We start from the raw sequence: 21484 nt of genomic DNA, 5'->3' as shown, positions 1-21484 counted from the left end.
TAAAATGTTGCCTCTGTCCTTAAAGAACAAGTGATCAGGAGAAAAAACAGGTACATAAGCAATTAAATATAATAAAATATAATTGTTTTTTAAATGTATATATAAAGTGCTATGGGGCCACACACGAAAAAATATTAATTTTTCCAGTAGGAAAAGTTTTTTCTTCTCTTTAATTAACAATAGAATCAAATGTAGAAATAAACACCACTTTAAAGTTTTTTATTAGAAAGTTTATTGCATTAATCTGTAAAATCATTTGGTCATATAAATGACAATGTAGGCTAATACTGCTGAAAGTTTAATCATCTTTGGAAAAGAGGTATTTTAATACTGAAAGCATTTTTGTTTGCTACAATCATGTAAATCCTAATGTGTTTTAATTTTTTTCCTTTTAAAAATATATATTGTGATTTGTTCATATCAAAAGGAAGCCTGGACTAAATACTGAACTAGAATAAACAGACCCAGTGTAAGGACACCAGTATTAAGAGGACCCTAAAAGGGCAGCTGGCCATACATCTTTAGTTACTAGACAAGCACCCATCCACACCATGTGATTCACACTTACACATCTAGGTACACTTCCATGACATAAAGTTTTTAAGACCAACATACCTCTTAAATACTTAATGTGAATAATTGAGACATGTTACTCAAAGATAGAAAATCCATTATTTTAAAAACATAACCTTAAAACTCACTTTTTTTATGATTTCATCTCATTTTAAGTGGTAAGTGGACTTCTAACATTGACATGAATTCTAACTGGTATTGCAATACTCTTGTGTAACTCTTGCAATATTTATAGTTTAAAAATCCCAATAATTGATAACTACTATTGTGGCTCTTTGGGGTCAACATGATCACATTTTCATAAAGTTGTTTGCATTTCTCACAGCACATAGTTATTGTGCTAATGGATTTGGATGGGACAGATTACAACTGTCCTATTATAAAATTCTATGTTGGTTTTCCTGAAATTGGCAAATAATTTTCCATAGAGATAATGATAAACACATTAAGCTCCCTGTTAACATTACTATATAGCATGGGAGAGGAATCTATATCAAACATTGTAAATAGTTATGAAATATTCCTTATCATATAATTAACTACAAATAACATTCTCTCTATTAAAGCAAGCACACAAACTATCATTTGGGCCAGTTTTGATGTATTTATACAGAAACACAAATAGTTTATAAATTTTCTGATATATCAACCTCTAGGGAAAGTATAATAGTTTGCCTGACATCCTTACCTGAATGAGTTTTGCTGCATGTCGTCAAGCTCATTCACTGCTTTGACCACTATAGGGTATAGGGAAGAGATTATTTTTAGGATTCCAAATTAATATGGGTTCAAAGGTCATGAGAATAGATTCACTATGTACGACGAATAACATCACCATTAAATTAAATTTGATATATCTGGAAAAGTCCAAAAGGTTGTAATTTCAGGGGGAAAAAACTATCAGGTCTTTTTGTCTTTAATTCTCATTCTGACAAAAGTATTTCTCTCTTTACCCAAGTCTATATCAAAGTATCTAGAAAATTTTGATCTCTCAACTAGACCTCTCCAAATATAACATGTAGTTTTACGACATCCAACATGCTATGTGTGTTCTGATGTTTGAAAAGTCCCGAGTGAACCCTAATAAGTAAGAATTGCCTTAAGTACAAATGTTGTCTCAGGACAGCAGCCATCCTGAGCAAGAGATCTGTCAGAAAGATTGCACAGAGAGGGATGGCAGTGCCCCTTTTGGATCCGCATCTGCTGCCCAGGTTTTCTACTTACACTGCTGTTGCCTTTGGACATGAAGCTTTCATTTTTTCTTTTTTTTAATAGTGGAATGAGAGAAGAAACTGGCTTTTTTGTTTGTTTGTTTTTTTTAAACTTATCTCCAAGGAGTAATGGGGAAACTCAACTTACCATGGAGCTCTGAAGAGATGAATCTTAAAAAAGAAGGGGAAAGATGTCTTCTTTTTTTTCTAACCAAAAAGGACTCTTTGTGGCTATTGACCCACAAGTGTCTCAATTAGAAGTCTATCCCCTAGAACAAAGGGCCAACCAACAGGTAACTGTTGGAATAAATCAATTGTTTCTAAGGTGTGTTCCGGGCGATTCCCCATTTCCTTGAATTAACTTTGGAGTTCCCTGAAACAGCCATCAAAGGAGTGAATGTTCTAAGTGTGTTTGTTCTCTCATCCACCTGACCAAACGAACATCACAGGTGTAGGTGTGCAACGGGAAAGCACTGGATATCCCAACTCAGTAGCTGGCGGTGCAATGCCTTGTGTATACTAATGGCAGAACGGGGGTGCAGTACATATTTGTGTCTTGACTCACTGAGGTAGGACACCAAGTAGCGTTTCATGTCTTTAAAAGATTGATGACCACTGTTTTCTCTTATGAAGTTGCTTCCTCATTCAGCCTTTCAGCCCTTCAGCTTGCTCAGGGAAGTCAAAGAGAAACTGGTTTTCTTGCATCATGTATCAGCATCCTCTTGAGATAACTATCTTGGAGTGAAAAATGTTATTGCATAAGTATGCACAGGATGAACATCTCTTCTGGTTTGCCTGTAACAGTCCAAATTTAAGCCCATTGCAGGATCCTTGTTCATAATGCCCTCATTTACCTTCAGAAGTGTTCCAGTTTGGATGATCAATCATATCATCACCCTAATGAAGGTCTTTAGTAAGACCAGTCTGTGGTATTTTCTCAGTAACAGTGTCTCCCCCCCATTTCAGAATATTAAAAAGCTTCTCTATTTCCATTATAAGCCATTCACTTGTGGTTACTGTACTATTTTAGTAATGACCAATTTTAATGGATTTGATTTATATATTTTCATCTCCTCCCTCCAAAAGAAACAAGAACAGTGCATTTTTCTCAAGCAAAAACAAAAGTAGCCATAACACAAGAAACAATAAACATATAATATTTTTTCATTAACAATCCAAACACTACAAAACATAGAATATACAACTTAAAAATGGAAATACAAACTGATGAAAAATGGGGTACATGTCATATTAGCAATGCAAAAGACCAGCTTAAGCATAGTTTCTCTAAATCAACAATTAATAAAAGGAAAGTGCCCTTTTCTCAAATATGCACAAAAATATTTCGGTCACTTCTAGGGAAAAATTAATCAAAACTTTCTGCTAATTCTATATTACAGCCTGTATTACTAATGGTTTACAAAACTTAAGCATCATCTTACACCTAAAATTTACAACTTTTTCCAATCATTATACACTCATTCAATCCAATCTGTCAAAAATAAAATTATTTCATTTCTATATTTATGAAATAATTATTGATATGTTACGGATCTCAAGTGGTGAATGTGTATGATGGGGACAGTAATCAGAATAATGTCATGTATCTAAAGTGGGCCAAGGATCAAATAGAGAGGAGAAGCACTTCCGCCTGGCACATTTGCGTATTGATTCCTGCAATTATTCTAGCATTTCTAAAGTAATTCTAATGGTACATTTCCTCATTCTAAAAGAAGTCTAAAGTTCTCATATTTAAATTTGCTATCCACCTCTAGAGTTTATTCAGAGTCTATCCAGTAATGCCACTTGGCAGAATGGTTCCTGCTGGGCTCATATTATCCTTACAATTCCGAGTCCAGCTGAAAGAAGTTAAACAGTAAGGACTCAATAAGATGGCCCTTTTTCTTCTACACGTTGAGTGATTCACACTTTTATGAAGTAAATTTTACGGTAAACCACACAATCCTAGGTACAGCTCTATAATGCAAATGAGAAAGAAAACATTTAAATTTTAATTTTTCAAGCAACAATACCAACGTCCACTGCAACCCATGTCACTGAAAGAGTCCTGCACGGTCATGCTTTTGGCCAAGATTTTACAATAAGTCTTGCTTCATGGGTGCAGTTCTAAAACTAGCAAGAATGGGAAATCACACTGCTGTCTCCTTCTGAGCCACCTGTACAAAAAGGACCTACAGTCAGTCGCCCTCAGTTTTGAGCTTTCTGGTTCATGTCCAACAATTGCCTACTGAGCAGATTAACATTCACATAGGGTGGCAAACTTGAGGATGGAGAAGAACCGAACTGTAGTTCTGGAAAGGGTTCCAGCGGCTACCCAGTGGTCCTTTGGTGTCATTCACTGCTGCTGCTGCTGCTGCTGCCGCCGCCATCCTTTTGCTTGGGGGAGGAGGAACTGTCTCGGACTGGCAGCAGGTCATAATGGCAAGGGATGTGACTGTTCTTTGGGAGGTCATATGGATCCTGGGTGAGATGCCCATTATTGCTGAATATTCCTTGGACAACACTCACTGTAGGTTCTGTGACAACCAGGGACACATTAACTGATCAGCAGTGGAAATTAAAAAAAAAAAAAAAAAGAATATGGCATTCCTTGCAAATATCAAACACACCAGAGGAGCTTTTATAAAAATATAAGAAGGGACTTCCCTGGTGGCGCAGTGGTTAAGAATCCGCCTGCCAATGCAGGGGACATGGGTTCAAGCCCTGGTCCAGGAAGATCCCACATGCTGCAGAGCAACTAAGCCCGCGCACCACAACTACTGAGCCTGTGCTCTAGAGCCCATGAGCCACAACTACTGAGCCTGCATGCCACAATTACTGAAGCCACGCGCCTAGAGCCCGTGCTCTGCAACAAAAGAAGCCACTGCAATGAGAAGCCCGCGCACCGCAACGAAGAGTAGCCCCTGCTCGCCACAACTAGAGAAAGCCTGTGCGCAGCAACAAAGACCCAACACAGCCAATAAATTAATTAATTAATTAATTAATTTTAAAAAATATATAAGAAAATATTATTTTTTAAAACAAATGATCCTTTTATAATCACATAGAGGTGGCTACTCTGTGGTTGGTAGACCCACTGACGCTCACAAATGATGCTCAGAACAAAGGGTGACTGTATGGTTGGGATGAAGACATCAAGGGAATATACAGAAACCCTGGACATGAATCACTGTCTGCAAAAGCCTGGAGATAATCTAGTCCAAACCCCTTCCTCTACAGGTAAAACAACGAGGCCCTCTGGGGGTCGGGTCACTTGATTCATGGAGACACATAACAAATGCACAGCTTTAGAACTCAGGACTCAGGCTCTCAGTTGAGTTCCCATCTCACAGTGGTGGGCTTAGGGGACAGTTCAAAAGGGAATTGCTACTGACTTTTTAGAAATAAATGTAGTTCATTATGGCTTCCATTTTAAAAAGCTGTCTTAATACTTTAAAAAGAATTACGTATCTTTCCATGACATGTCTACGGCCTAAAATGAATGACAAATGACTAGAATTAAATAAGTCACTTCATTTACATGTACAGTTGACCCTTGAACAATGCAAGGTTGGGGTGCTCCACACCCTCCCCCAACCCGCTGCAGCTGAAAATCACACGTAACTTCAAAATTGGCCCTCCTATCCATGGTCTCACATCCTTGGATTGAATCAACTGCAGATCACATAGAACTGTAGCATTTACTATTGAAAAAAATCCGTGTATAAGTGGACCCATGCAGTTCCAACCCATATTGCTCAAGGGTCAACTGTAGTAGAGAATTTTTTTCAGGCTTAAATCATAAACATTGAGAAAGATATGGAGAAAGAAAAATGAAAATATAAAGCTCTACTATCTAGCCCAGGATAGCTCTGCCCAGGATAGCTCTTGTATGTTTTAACTTTCCTCAACTGGTATTTGCAAGGGGCAATCAAAATAACTCTAATACTAACTGAATTCTTATCAATTTGTATCAGATTCACATCAGAGAGTATTACAAATCTAATAGACAAATTTAAAAGTAAAATGTTCGAATCCTGCTAAAAGCATTATATTAATATAATGAATGCAACTAGGAAATGGAACCATCTGTTTAATCCACTTGAACCATTTGTTTTGGCTAACTTGACATATTAGCTAATATGATACATATGCTATTCCACATGCGTGCTAAAATATTCACTATGGTTACAAAACAAAAGATGGATGACTGGGTGGGAGGTAAAAAAAACAAAACAAAAAAAAACTTACTTTGAATTTTCTAAATGGTATTTTCCCTGAAAAGTTCATTTGACACCAACTAATATGATCACCGTAAACACAGGTTAACATTTAAAATACAGACCATTATTTTCAATACAGTGTATATGAACTGCAACTACTGTATTCTCAAGGACTTTAAAATTGTTTGAAAAGAATATTCCCATTCACTAGGTTCTTTCTTTGGTTAGGAAAACTTACCAACTTCATAGACATTCTTGTTGGCTGAAGTTGAGTTATTGATCTCTGCATATGGGGAATCTCTCCGCGCCGGTGACTTCATCTCCACATAACCACACTCTGAGTGTTTGGGAATAAGGATGGGTGGGTCTTTAATAGTGGCATATGGGTTTTCAGAACTGCTTAGGGAGCAGTTACTTGAATTATATTCAGAATGCTTTCCCAGGTCTGTGAAGAGAGATGGGGTGGGGGGGAAAGCAAATGCTATTTCATGGGCAACATCATTTATTTTCTTGGCGATAACTGACTTGGGCAGATTACTTATTTTTCTTCGTAGTTATCTATAATTTTTAACAATGAAAATAATGGCATCCATTTCTTACGTATTTTGGAGAGAATCTGCTATAAAATTACCCATCCACAAAGTAATTTTGTCTCCTCTCTAAGGTGAGGACCAATGTAAACATCATGCATTTGATTTCATTTTTATTATCACACTCAAATAAAATTAATTCCACCTTATTTTACTAATAGTCTCCGAATCCTCAAAGGCTTCAGTCAAGACCCCATCTGTTGCTGACCCCAGGAGCATAAGAAGATACTATTATCATGGTAAGGAAGGCAACTATGCTGTGAGGCTTCTTTTGTAAAACCTCAGGTCTGGGAACCTGAAGTTACTACTCAAGTTCCTTCCAAAAAGCAGGCTTCAGTGAACATGTAACCAAGCTGATCTCTTCCTCTTTTCCCTGCTATTTCCTTTCTCATATTTCTCTCTCCCCACAAGCCATATTTCTTTGAAAGGAATTATGAGTGTTTTCCTAGCAAATCAAAGCCTTGGTTCTCCAAGACTTCTGCTCTAACAAGATCCACCTATGTTCACTCTCTTGCTGGCAGTCAAACGTGCTCATGTCTTTGCTGGAGTAATTAAACCCCCTAACAATGCTACACTTTCCCTACAGTGCCGCTTTCGCTGGTTTAACAAATTATTTCTGTCTCTGAGGTAAAAAAATTTTTTACTTGTGTTCTGATAAATGTATTTCTTCCTCAAATTTACACTATACCTTTCAAGGATTTTCCCATATAACTTCTGTCAAGTCCAAAAGCACCTGTAACAAAGGAAGAAAAAAATATCCAGTGAGGACTGAAAGAAAGAGAAAACTCATCTAATATTCTCAGGTCCTTGGTGAAGATGGCTTGGGCACCCACTGTCTCCCCACTGCAGGTAATAGCCAAGGATGCTGCTTTCCAAACCTCGACACCAGATCACTTGCGCCAGATGTTTCAGTACTTAAGAGTTTAAAAAAATGTTATATAGCATTCTGAGCATTCTCCTGCTCGTTTCAGTGACTTTGGGAAAGGCTGGTCAATATGGGGTAGAAACTGAGGCACAGATGAATCAGTAGACTTGATTCAAGGTTGCTCGGTGGAAAGGACACAATCAGGCTAGAACTGAGACAAAGGACTGGGATCTCATCACTTGTTAGCTACATGACTTTACACAAGATGTTCAACTCACTGAGCCTCAATTTTCTTATCTCTAAAATGAGGAAAACACAACCCACCTTCTAAGTCTTACAGGGTTGTTGTGAACATGAAGTGAAATAGACCATAGGGAAAGGCATTGCAAACTCTGAAGCGCCATAGAAATGAATGGTGTTTCAGTTACTGTAACACTTTCTTAAAAATTTTATTTTATTGAAGTACAGTTGGTTTAAAATGTGTCAGTTCCTGAGCTACAGCAAAGTGATTCAGTTACATATATATATATATATATATATATATATATATATATATATATTCTTTTTCATATTCTTTTCAATTATGGTTTATTACAAGATATTGAATATAGTTCCCTGTGCTATACAGTAGGACCTTGTTGTTTATCTATTCTATATATGTAATAGTTTGTCACACATTGTTGCTAGGAAAAGTTAGCAGTTTCTATGATTCCACTGGGAAAGGACAACTGGAAGTCCCACACTTGAACTTTCCTGGACTCTGCCCCGTGTCTCTTCCCTCGCTGATTTTAATCTGTACCTTTTTGCTGTGATAAACTGTAACCATGAGTATAACAGCTCTTAGTGAGTTCTGTCTTTCTAGCAAATTATTGATCCTGTGGGTGGTCTTGAGGACCCTTGAACTTGTAGTTGGTATCAGAAGTGAGGGTGGTCTTAGAGATTCTGGACTTTTTAAAGGGACCCGGTGAAGACAGGCAGCCTGTGGTCTGACAGCAGCCTAATCAAAGAACTCTATGTTTTTCTTTGCCTAATTCCCTTGGCCATCTCCAAACTGTGGCAAAGTCTTGTTAAATGTCCGTCTTGATCTTAGCTGTGCAATGGCTAGCCTTCCCCAAGGGGTTAAAGAGAGGAGCAACATGGGGTGGATAGTAAATCAGGGAACAAGAGCGGGGCTATGAGACCAGCCACTCATGGCAGATTCCCTCTTCTCTGCTCTGGAAGATCAGGGTGCAGTTTTAACAAGGAAGCAGGTGGGCTTCCTCATAAACTCCTGTCTGTCCCAATCCCTGAACAGGCGCTTTCAAATGCTCCAGTTAATCTACTTCATACAATGAGCCAGAACGTGATCCTTATCTCTGTTTTACAAACAAACAAATCAGTCTTGAGAGGATGACTGGCACAGTGTCATATCACAGAACCAGGAATTGATCTCACAGCTTGTGTGTCAAGTTCAGGGCTCTTTCAGACAGCATCACAACTTTCCCATCATTTAAAACTACTACACACTTCATTATCCATAATGTGTCTTATTCTGTTCTTTTTAAGAAAAGACTTTTTCGATGCAACAACTTTACAGGGATATTAAATGCAGAATTACTTTTGGATGGGAACAAACCAAGGAGATCCAGAATTTCCAATGAAGATTTTATGTTACTAATAATCAGTCCCTTGGGTCTCATTGAGACAGAAAGCGGAGAAATTTATATGTGACGGTTACAGTGACTGTGTGTTGTGTTCTGGAATCAGGACAAACTCCATTAAGTGGAGATGGAATGAGAGAACTTTTCCCTCATTAGTGCTGGGTGGTATTTGACTATTATCAATTCATGTACTTCTTTGAGCTAGATTATTAACCTCCCTAAAGTTAAGTGATTTCACCAGTAAGTATAATGTGAATCTGGTATATAAGTAATTTTACTCTAAGTATGTAGAAATACACATCCTAGTGATAATGTTGGTTATCAATTGAAGAATGAAGATAAAAGTTAAGAATTTGTACTCATTTGCTACTTAAACATTTCCATTTCCATAGTAAGAGGGGATTCCAGAGCCCACAGGGGTTGGTTCCTCCATGTGATTCAGGTGAATGGACATATACGGTATTCACAGAAGGATCGAAGTGAGGGGAGGCAGAAGACCAACTGTGAGACCCAATTTTACCCCCTTCCTTCTATGAAATCTTGGACAAGAGAGTTAACCTCTTTGCTTATTCCTCTATAAAACAAGATTTGTGGAAGGACCCACACAGTAGGGGGTGCCAAATTTAGTAAATAAAAACACAGGAGGTCCAGTTAAATTTGAATTTTAGAGAAACAACAAATAATTTTTCATATAAGTTTGCCTCGTGCAATATTTGGGATATATTTATACAAAAATTATTTGTTTCTTATCTGAAATTCCAATTTAATGGGACTTCCTGGCAACCTTACCACCAAATAAATACATATGAAAGGGTCTGCTTCCCCTAAGACACTGCACACATGTTAGTTACTATATCATTCCGCTCCTCCCTGAAAATAAGGGGCTGCACCACATGCTCAATGGGGTATCAGAGCAGTTCTTTAAGTGTGGTCCAGGAATCCCCAGCCCCTTTTGCAGGAGGGCCCCGAGATTAAATGTTGTGTTCTCATCATAATATAACACTATTTGTCCTTTCCACTCTCATTCTCTCTCAGGTGTATGTTGGAGTTTTCCAGGAGCCACACCAAGTGTAAGATCACTACTGATCAAACACAGAAGCAGATATGAAAATCTAGCTGTCCTCTATTAAGCCAGGTGGTAAAGAGATGTATAAAAGTGTTAAACAGTGCCACTCTTCTCACTAATTTTTTTTGTTTCATTTTGGAAAATGTAGTTATTTTTCATAAAAATGCATTTTATGTTATCACGAAATGAGGTGTTATTATAAATTAATAAATAGCTCTTTAAGATGTTCTCAGATTTTATTTGTAATATGGTAAATATCAGCAGATATAACCCATGTCGGTAGGGGTTATTTGGGCTCCTCGATTACTTTTAAGGGTGTATGAAAGGGTCCTGATTCCCAGACGTTTGAGAACCACTGACTTACTATTTTCAGAGCCACTGACTTACTATTAGATATCTAATTGATATCTCTATCTCCTCACCTAAAAGAGGAAGGGCCTCTAGTGAGGGTGCCTCAGATTAACAGAGAGCAAAGAGAAGCACACACCCTGGAACCAAGCTGACTAGGTTCAAATTCCAGCTCCACCATTTAATAGGCTTTGAGAACTTACACAAGTTACTTAACCTCTTTACGACTGAGTTTCACTACTGTCACAGGGAGATGATGATGATAATAATGGTACCTATAACAGTACTTGTGAGAATTAGGTGAGTTAATACATGGAGAGGTGGGATGTAAGCTACGAGCAGGCAGAGATCCTTGTCTCTTTTTATCAATTCCTGGCTCATAGTAAGAACTCAATAAATGTTGAATAAATAAAGCCCTTAGGACAGTAAAAGCCCCATACAGGGATTAGGTATAATCCTATGACTTAGTTTTTCCATGCATGTTTTCAATAGATCGCTTTGGCACTGTCATGAATCTGTCACTGTTTGCGGTGACTAGAAGACAAAGATGCTTGTGAAGGTGGGGCAGGGGGGGACTTGCCAAGCTCGTTGAGGTAGCCGCCGTGTTTCCAGTCCGCAGGCAGTGTGCCTGTGTAGTCCACCACAGGGCCCCTCTTCCCAGGATTCACATTTTTCAGGTTCACAAACAGCTGATTGTTTTTTGACTGTTAAAAATATAAACAACAAAAGATTTAAAGAGAAAATACAATATGGCATAGTGAAGTGTTACCCATCTGGGGAAAGCAAGTCCATGGCACGTATCAAGGACCGGTCCCTACATGAGGATGCACCAAGAGGCCAAGGTGACCGCTTCCGACCTGGCAGGACTTAGAGGCAGCAGGAGTATGTGTCCCTAGGCCCCAACCCTTTCCTCCACTGCCGCAACTTCTCCATTTCCTGCCGTCGCTCTGTGCCAGTTAGACTTTACTTTGGTTTACATACATGGAATTTTGAACTGAAAAAAACAAATTCTTGGTCTGAGCTTTCCCATCAAACACTGTATGATCTTGTACGAGTCACTCTTAGCAGTTTTCTTAGCCACAAGCATGAGGATAAGATGACCTACTTTGTTCCCTCCCTGAATGGGAATAATAACAAATGGTATGACAAATATCAAAGTCTCTGGAGAATGTGAAGTGCTATTTAACTATGAGGCACTATAATTAAAATCCAGCTGCATTGATTTAATTGCAACTGAATTAATTTAATTAGCTTGGTTTTCTTCTAATAGAGAGCTGGAATTAGACAACGGAGACTGGAAATATAATTCAGGCGCAGATTGGAAGGGAGAAATGTTTGGGATTTCAGAGCACTGAAAGAGACCTGGGGGTGAACTGGGTGGTACCAGAGGAGCCACTCTGGGGCCTCCAACCTCTATGGGCATCTGTAAAATGGGATAATGACTCTTGATTCATAGGATTGGTGTGAAGATTAAATCATTCTAATCATTTTACAAATTTATATTTGTAAAATGATTAGAATTGCTTGGCACATAGTATCAGGTTGTTTCTATTTGATAATTTTTGACCCACAAAAATCCAGTTTCATGTGTTTTAAGTGAAAATAATTCATATTATTGTTGTTGCCATTACTCAAGTATGGGTGGCCAGGAAAGGGCACTAGAAGACAGGTGGTCACAAAAGTCAAACTTGGCAATTTTACCCAGGCCTGAGTCCACTATAGGTTTGGTCTGAGACATTACTTTAGAACCTCATGTAATGTTAGAAACATTTTTCCAAAGAAGTGCAACGAAAACAGTACAAGTTGTAGAGACAGCGAGACTGACTCACCTCGCGGCAGCCTCACTCACAAGTGATGTTTGGAAGTGATTTAAATTCCCCATTACTTAGGGGTTTTTGTCAGTAAACCAGAGATCCTAATACACACCCATGGGATTGTTTAGAGGAATAAATGAGACAATAGATGTATGTACGTAGAACGGCAGCTGGCGAACAGTAGCCCTCATACACGCTTGTTCCTTCCTCTCTCCCCTGCCCACCCTCACTGGCTTAGACCATTTCCTCTCACCTTTGCGATGGTCATCCTGTCCCTGTTGTTGACGTGAGGGGATGTGGCACACTGGGTGAGTGTGTGGTAACTGGGATTGGTGAAGTAATGGCTGTTAGCATTTCCACCATTGCTGTGAGGAAGGGTTTCTGCCAGAAGAGAAGGAAATGGTTAAGATGGCAGGCTCCCTAAACGCCCGTGGGAAAGAGGGAAGCAAAATAACAAGAACAAATGTTCGGACTGCTTCCATATCACAGGCGGGACAGAATCCCCTCCTGCCCTGCATGTGCAGCAAAGCCTCTAGAAGCAGCAGGCATCTGCCTTCCTACCTGCCTCCTGGAAAAGTGTGAAAGTATCCACCAACAACTGCTCTTTGCTTTGGAGCTTGTACGAGCTGGGAAGGCATCACTTTGAAGCTACTTCTGCTGTAACTTTCCTCTTTTTTTTAAACACTCGAATTCTTGACACAATATTCCGCACTAGAAATGCACTACTAAGTAAATCAGCTACTTTATGGATTCCCCCAGAATCACTTTATTTATAAACATGTAACCCACCTGAAATCCTTCAGTGATTGCCCCCAAATTAATAAATACCTTAAGTTTCCAAATTCTTCACTTATGTGGTTACTTCTTCTCAGGATTGAGCGTGTCACTTAAAAATTTACTTTTTATGGGGTCTTGTGACAGAAAGGAAGATTCAAAAGAGTTTTCTTAAAGAACAGCCTTGGTTCTTGCTAATCCCCCCAAACTGTTTCTTATATAACTTGGTTGCTGTGCAGCTAATGATTCCCATGGGCCCCAGGACAGGCTGGAAGGCACCTTGGAAGAACGCAAGGCCAGAGACAGAAGGCCGGGTCCTCATGCCTGACCTGCTCCATGACCTCGATAAAATTATGGCCACCTCCTCCTCTCCCCACCCTGTCCCCCACATATGACAACAGCTTGGGACTGGGTGCCCACCAAAGCTCCTTCCAGGTTGAAATTCCCAACATTTAAAGCAACCATATAATGAATCCAATTTTAAATCCCTCATAGAAGACAACAGTGATGATTTTACCACTGTTGTCACATAAAACACATTTCTAACAATGCATCTTCTCCAAACATAAAGTTTTCTCAAGGCTGATTGACAATAACAACGGGCAGCACAGCCCAAAATGCTCAGTTTCAAAGAACCAGGATGAAGCCTCATTTTTCAAGGAGTAAAATGCCTCTGGTGAGTCCAGTCTCACCTGAAATGGCATAGTCTGCATTCATGACCCTCATGGCGGGGGTGTAGGTGACTGCTGGCATGCTCGATTCCTTCCCCTTCTGCTTGTGTCTATAAATAATAAACAACGCCAGGAGGAACAGAACAACTAGGACAAGAATGATGATGCCCGCAATGGCCCCGATCTGGTAGGAATCAGTGGGGAGAGCTGTACTGGTTCTGCTTAAGCTGTTCAGATTTCCGACTATTATAACACCAGCTAGAAAAGGAGAAAAAGAGACGTGAGTAAGGATGACAATGTGCCGGATAAATATCTGGTCTCTATTTACAAAAATCTCCCACTGTGCTAATGCCTGGATATTTTCAGTTCATGAAATGTCAATTTAGAAACTTTTGGAAACAGAGAAGGAAGGAAAAACAAACATTCCTCATGTTCAGATGTTGTTGGCTTGTCCATGCCCAGAAGAGGGCTTCTCTAAGACTCAAAAAAGAGACAGCATTTCCTGAACCCAAAGACTCAGCAGTAGGGTTTGAGAGCTTCTCACAGATTTCCAATTAAACGCTTAGATCAGCAGTTACTTGGGGGTAATAATTTATCTAATTTTTATTGTTCTTTATTTATTATCCAGCATTAAGCTTATGAATGGCTAACTCAAGTGCCCAACTTTATTTTATGTCTATCCTTAGCATTTCTAAGAGGAAAGTAATTTTCCTTCCAGTCAAGAATAAGTCCATTAGAAATCTAGCCCAAGATCAGGATCTGTCTTGTCCTAATTTCAATGAGCCTTTTACCTCAGAAGATATGTTCTATGAGGTATTTTCTATGACAGAAAGGTCTGTCCCAATAATACCTGGTAACATCACCCTAAAACCTTACTCATTAAAATTCAAAATTTCATTTTACATAGTTCTTCCTTGAGTTCCATCAAGTGAAGGCACAAGTGGGGCTGACAATCAAGAAACCTGGCATCTAAAAAAATTGATCCATACATTCTGAACTTTCCCTTAAGCTCTTAGGCTGCAGTTTCATCATTTGTAAAAGAGGAAATAATGAATACATCCTTCATGGCCTCCATGAAGGTACTTCCAGCTCAAATGTCCCTATGACTTTATGATTCTAAACGCTAGACCTTCTTATAAGACAGCCTGCCCCAAAAGGCAGGCACCAAGGCCAGTGTAGTGTGATTACAATGTATTTGTAACAACAATGTTATTGTGGAATATAACATTGTATTGTTATGATGGTCAAATACAAATCATGAGCATGTCAAAGTTATTTTATGAAAGAAAGTTAAATAGGAATACCCACATAGTTTACTGTTTAAGATGACTTCACTTACATCACTATATGAATTTTCTGAAGCCTTTACAGCCCGTGTGTTTATGACATAGAGAAAGCACCACATGCGCTAGGAGCTCTCTGAAGGCCATGCTTCAGAACCATCTTTCTCAAGGGAGCCATCCACCCCAGAATCAGAATTGCCCAAGTAGGACTGACTATGTATATTGCAGGTAGTCCCAGGTGACTGTGATATACACCCTAGTTAAAAACCACAGGCACGAGTTTCTTGAAAGGTTAAACATGCACATACCATATGACCCAATCCTTCTATTCCTATGAACTTACCCAAGAGAAATGAAAGCCTATGTCCCCAAAGACTTGACGCACTACTGTTCACAATAGCTTTATCTGCAGTAGCCAAAAACTGGAAACAATCCAAATGTCCATCACAGGAGAATGAATGGGTCAACAAATTACAGTATATCCACGCAATAGAATACTACTCAGCAATAAAAAGAACTGAAGTATTGATACACACAGCAACATGGTTCAAAAAGAATTATGCCGAATAAACAAAGTCAGACAAAAAAGAGTACAGTATGGTTCCACGTATACGAAATTCTAGGAAATGCAAACTAATCTATAGTGACAGAAAGTAGATCAGTGATTGCCTGGGACCTAGTGGTGGCAGGGAGGGAACTTTGGGGGGTGATGGATGTATTCATTATTTTTATTGTGGTGATAGTTTCATGGGTGTATACATATGTCAGATTTTATCAAGTTGTATGCTTTGTGTTGTACATATGTGTTATATATATACGTGTGTGTGTATACATATATACAGTATAATTATATATATATATGTGTTGCTTTTTACAGGTTAATTATATTTCAATAAAGCTGAAAAAATTGTAGGCACAGTGGAAAACTCATGAGCTTTGGAATCAGACAAACCTGCTATCAAAACACTAACATATTCTAGATATATGTAACCTTGGGCAAATCACTCAACTTCTTTCAGCTTGAGTGTCCTCATCTGAGTAAGTGTCCTTTACTAGCATCCTTACCTTGATCACATCGTGCCCCCTTCCATCCTGGGCTGCAGTAACAGGTCCCGGTGATGTGGTCACAGGTGGAATTATTCAGACAGTCACATATCTGGCGACAGCCATAGCCATATGTTCCTGCAGGGCACTCTGAGGAGAAGATGAGAGTCCAATGTAGCTCTCCAGCCTTGGGAACCTGGGGCAAGGGTCTTACTGTATGATCTGGTGTGCCTGGAGGCCAGCCCTTCCAGGGGATCCCTGTTCAGGGAGACTTGTACCACCTAGGGTGTCCTAGAGCTGGCTGGTGTTCCTTGAGTCACGCTGGGACTCACAGGCCAGGCAGCATAGGGCCAGAGACTGAGGCCCTCATCACAGCTCTGGGCACTTTCAGATTCTATTGTATGTACCCACCTCCCTGATGGAGGTTTGTAGAGAGTCTGTGGAACCCCAGTGGAACTGATGAAGATCATCACTAAGGGCAATCTGAGATGACTCCAGCAGGCAAAACTACGGGATGGAAGGGGACTACGCTGAAAAGTATAAACTAGAGATGCTTCTTTGAGAACATGTATATTTTACTGTAGGCTGTAGGATCCTCCTGAAGGCACATTCTGACTTGGATTAGCTGGGAGCAGGGGAAGAGGGAGAGGGCAAGCTTTGTTAATTCTCTAGGTAAGAACTTCATTTACCACAGAAAGGCTCAAAATTTGGATTTGCAGGTTGAAGACTGAGAGGTTAAAATAGTGAGATTATTACGATGTAGTCGTGTAAGAGTTGGGCATGAATTTCAAAGAATATACTAGGCATGTTAAATGTAAAAATTATCATGACAAAATACTGATGTTTTTTGTAAAGTGAGCAGCAGGGGGCAATGTGCTGTTACTATCAGAGCTCTCTGTCAGACACAGGGTTTCTATTTACACATGAGCATTAGGAAAAGTCTCCAAAAATAGGAACATTTTAATTTGATATTCAGAGTAATCATGGAAGCACTTAAGATGTTTTTATTTAATAAGCCCATAACCATGCTGGCATTCAAGTGAAAGTCAGTTTAGAGCCTATTCTGGTTTCTAGGCATATATGTATGTGTATATATGTTTAGACATTTATACACATACACATAATATTTATATACACAAAGCAGTGTGCAGGCAACTGTGGGACTCAGTATCTGTTTCATGATTAAATGAACTAGCAGTGCAAAGCTAAAATGGGGCCATCTCTGTCCAGGCTGATTCCTGGATGTCACCCTTGTTATTTACTAGATGGGAGGATATGCAGATATATTCTAGAGTTTGGCACATAGACAGCCAGGCAAACCTGGCTGTCCAGTGGTGCTGTGAGGTTCTGGGGAGGGGTCGTGGAGGGAGAGTATTGCTTTGTTGCCCAAGTCCTACTATGCTGATCAACCTTTCCAGGCCACATTGCTCCTACAGCCATGTAATCTTTGTTGCATCCTTCTCAAGAGCATACCCTCTGTAAGCAGGAAACGTCCTGCACCTTTCCTGTCACTTATGGTGAAACAGTGAGCCTCATACGGCCCTAAGACCTGATTATTCATCTTGAACACTGAATGAAAGTCACAGAGGAAAGGAACAATAAACTACTTTGAAATACTCAGTCTAAGGCTCATGTTCTTACAGCCCTGTGAGCAGATGCATAGCTGCTGGGGTAGAAATGGAACCAGAAGGACGGGGAATTCCAATAGAGCATATGCTCCCTGAGTGGGATTTTTACAACAAAAAAATTGAAGGCAATATATTGTCTGGAAGGTTGTTAATACTCAGATGAGGAGTAGTTAGTGGAAACGGTATAAAAGCACTATCAAGAGAAGGTTGTCCGAAGCGTGGCCGTGTTTGCACGGACTCACCCCTCCCCCACGGCGGGGCTGGCACTGGGCTCCCAGCCCCTCTGCCCCCGCGCACCCAAGCTGGCCCTACCGAACGCACACCCCTCCGCTGCGAGACCCTGGCACGGCCTCTGCCGTGAGGAAAGCCTGACTGGCTCTTTGAAAGCTCTGAGCAGCCACGTTCCAAAAATAAGAAGGGGAGGAAGAAAGAGCCAGGATGAACAGATGGAAAACTTGAATTTTGTCTTCATCCTTGTAGCCACAGCCCCTCCACCCAGAGCGCTGATCAGTTCCTCAGAAGAAGAATTTTGAGGACAAGGACAGCCAGCAAGAATCCCAAGGTAGCGGGGTCTCTGGGAGGGGAAGGAAGTCAACCGCGCTGTTAGGGGACCAGCCATCAGGCGGAACAGCCTCAAAGCTGTGGGTCCTGCCTTCGCATCGTCAGGAGTTGGAGGGGAAATAACAGCGCCTAGAGGTGCCTTGCTCTCACACTCACTCTGCTCACACTGCTTCCCCATGAACCCGGTGCGGCAAGTACACTGTCCGGAGATGTGGTCGCAGTCGGCTCCGTTTTGACACCGGCATATCAAGGCGCAGTCCTTTCCATAGAAGCCCAGGGGACATCCTGTGCGAGAAGGAAGGACAGCAGAGTCAGGAGCCCGCTGAGGAGAAACCCAGCTCCGCCTCCAACATGTTTGTGTTTGAACCTGAAGGACGCTGAGCCAGTAGAGCGAGAATAAAGATAATGCGCAACGCAGCATCTCACAACGGCTTCTTTGAAGTCCCAAGATGGAGCTCTTGGGAGGAACTTGTACTTCACGAGCAGGCGGAAGAGCAGTTCCACGCCTGGGGCGGTTTAACCATCGCTGGTATCCCTGGAGGCAAGCTGGTGTCTTCTAACAAAACATTCCATCAACCCCATGGAAGTCCGGGGACGTTTCCTTTCATTTTTTTCACTCGACTACTAGAATCCTGGACTCAACTTCCATGGACTGAAATGAGTACTTTGTTAAAATTACCTACATGCTTTTACTTATAGTACAGAATGTCTCCAAGTCTGCTACTAGCCCTGTCATCCCTATCTGTTACTCTCTTATGTAATAGTATCTTCTTCAGCAAAGATGTGTGGTAGAATTCTGATCTTAAAAAAACCTGCACTTCATAGGTGCATTGTTAGAAAAAGCAATAATCCTTCTTAACTGCTGCACAATTTTCAAGACCCGGACTACTGGGGCCTTTGGGCTGAGGACATGCACAAGCCCTATTGGCTTTCCTGGGCCAGCAGCTGCCCTGCAGGAGTGTTTCAGGGCTCTCTGCCATCATGAAAACTTCAATGCGGGCTGCTCGACGGCTGTTTCCAAGCATCACATGTGCTTTTTAATCTTCCCTTTCTCTTATAGAAGTTTTAATGAAAGCTCAACTTTCAAGAAACAGAGGCAGAACATGGATGCCAGCATGCAATGACATCATTTCCACATATTTATTTAGCACCTACTCTGTGCCAGGTTCTTTTCCTGCATCCTCTCATTGAATCTTTTCAATAACCCAGAAACACAGGGATAGATATTCTCACCCTATGGATGGAAACTGAGCCCAAGTCACACAGCCAGCAAATGGCAGGATGGCAGGGCCACGATACAAACACAGGGAAGTCTGGCTCCAGACCCCATGTTCTTCCCGCTGTGCTGTGCTACTTTTACTTCAAAAGGTCCTCTGATTGAAGCAGGTAATAATTTTAGAATTATGCACAATAACTTTTCCTTTTTCTTTTCTCTGAAGAGCTGAAAAACTTTCTATATATACAATCTTGGCAGAATATGCTTGAGACAACCTCCCTCCTCGTCAATTTTTCCTTTCAAATCACGGCTCAAGGTCTAAACCCCCTTCTAGAAACTTCCAAAAGACTTGTTCAGCCTGTTCTCTAATTATGTTCTCTAATTAGTATTAAATAAGAGTTGACTGATTTCTGACCCATCTTTCTTCTTCAGCTCATTTCCGTGATTTAAAATTATATATTGTTATTACTGATCACCATAATACATGCTTTCCTGTCTTGCCTCCTTTATTCCACTGAAGACAAGAGGGCAGAGATCAGTCTTCTTATCCCAACAGTGCTGAGCTGTGGAGTACTTTGTACATTATACCCTATGACGCTAAAAACCTCATAGAAGACGAGACAGTGAAGACATTGTGTGACATAAAATGGAGAAAAAGAACTAGTGGTTCTTAAAGCATGATTCCAGACTGACATCACCCCTTGGAAGGCTGTTAGCAATGTGAATCCTCAGGTCCCACCCCAGACCTAATGAATCAGACACTCTGGGAGCGGAGCCAGCAGTTGTGTTTATCCAGCCAGCCGGGTGATTCCAGAGCTCGCTAAAATTCGAGAACCACAGAATTGGTCTTCTCCAGGAGCACACGTTAGGTCAGGCAGTGAGGCTTGTTGTCTTCACTTCCTTTCTAATCACTGCCACTTATCCTAACCTTTGTGCTGCTAGAATAAATGACAGGGGATCTGAGCCATGTAAATAGGGCCTGGTGAAAGGAGAGAAGTGAAAGAAGCTGCACACCGTCACTTATAGCATCGCTCCACCTCAGTGTCCTGATATGACACAGGGACAGCAAACCTGGAACGTGGTATCTCTTAACTGCCTAGAGGAATTTAGATGTCTCAGGGTCACTGGGTGATGAAACCCTCCAATGCCAGGAACCTCGGGGAGCTCAGCTCATGCATGTGCAGGGCGGGGCCGTGTCCCCTGGGGTGGGCCCCCCCTTGGTGAGCCTCCAAAGGCATGCCACTTACTCTGAGTGCAGTAGAGGCCCGTCCAGCCCGGAGTACATTTGCATTCCCCGTCGTAGGCGCTGCAGAAGGCCCCGTTGTGGCAGTTGCACGTGTGGATGCAGTTGGGACCCCAGTGCGCAGGTGGGCAAGCTGAAAGCACAGCACGCATGGAGAGCTCTGTGAGAGTCCTGAGGCCAGTACCCCGAAGAGAGGATCCCACCCGCCTTACACAGCTCCTCGCGTGTGATAGGTCAGCAGTGAGCATCAGGACTGAGAAAGACCGTGCTCCACATCTGTCTCAATTCCAGATGGTAATGCTGATGGCGACAGCAGCCATCATGACGGACATGGTATTGGTACACAGACTGCAGGGCGAGGTGGGCAGAGTAAACATCATTCCAAATTTACAGATTTAGTTATTTAACAAATGCACATTGAGACCTATATATGCCCAGCACTGTTCTAGGCCCAGGGGAGATAGCAGAGAACAAGACAAGGTCCAGACCACTCTCTGAAAGCTTGTATTTTAGTAAGGGAGGCAGGCAAACCAACCAACCACCCAACCACCCAGCTGGCCAAAAAAATAAGGGCAGTAAGGACTATAAGAAAAAATAAAATAGGGAAAGGGGGACAAGAATGATGGGGGCTACTCCTTTACGGAAGGCCTCTCTGAGGAGAGGACATTTGACCAGAGACCATATGGGCAAGATGGTGTGACTCGAGAGAAGTTAAGGAACCCAAGGTCATATAA

At 41.0% G+C, this 21484-nt stretch overlaps 1 protein-coding gene across 3 annotated transcripts in view; it reads right to left on the bottom strand.

Moving 5' to 3' along the window:
* Positions 1–2834: 2834 nt before the first annotated feature.
* The window catches only part of MEGF10 (multiple EGF like domains 10), a 155248-nt gene continuing 136598 nt past the window's right edge, over positions 2835–21484 (bottom strand). For 2 of the 3 annotated variants that reach the window (XM_082380698.1, XM_082380697.1), the window contains 9 exons: positions 20755–20883; positions 18448–18576; positions 16124–16252; positions 13797–14033; positions 12584–12711; positions 11097–11220; positions 7286–7330; positions 6246–6452; positions 2835–4345 (listed from right to left, as the gene is read on the bottom strand). In XM_082380698.1, coding sequence (XP_082236824.1) covers positions 4137–4345; positions 6246–6452; positions 7286–7330; positions 11097–11220; positions 12584–12711; positions 13797–14033; positions 16124–16252; positions 18448–18576; positions 20755–20883 — 1337 coding nt within the window. In that variant the 3' untranslated portion in view covers positions 2835–4136. The remainder of the gene's footprint in view (positions 4346–6245; positions 6453–7285; positions 7331–11096; positions 11221–12583; positions 12712–13796; positions 14034–16123; positions 16253–18447; positions 18577–20754; positions 20884–21484) is intronic. The other variant, XM_082380699.1, reaches the window with a different exon arrangement.

Source organism: Balaenoptera borealis (assembly GCF_965194805.1).
Source record: "Balaenoptera borealis genome assembly, chromosome: 2".
In the NCBI taxonomy this organism is placed as follows: Eukaryota; Metazoa; Chordata; class Mammalia; order Artiodactyla; family Balaenopteridae; genus Balaenoptera; species Balaenoptera borealis.
The sequence above is the reverse complement of the archived record's forward strand: the minus strand, read 5'-3'. Positions and strand labels throughout refer to the sequence as shown.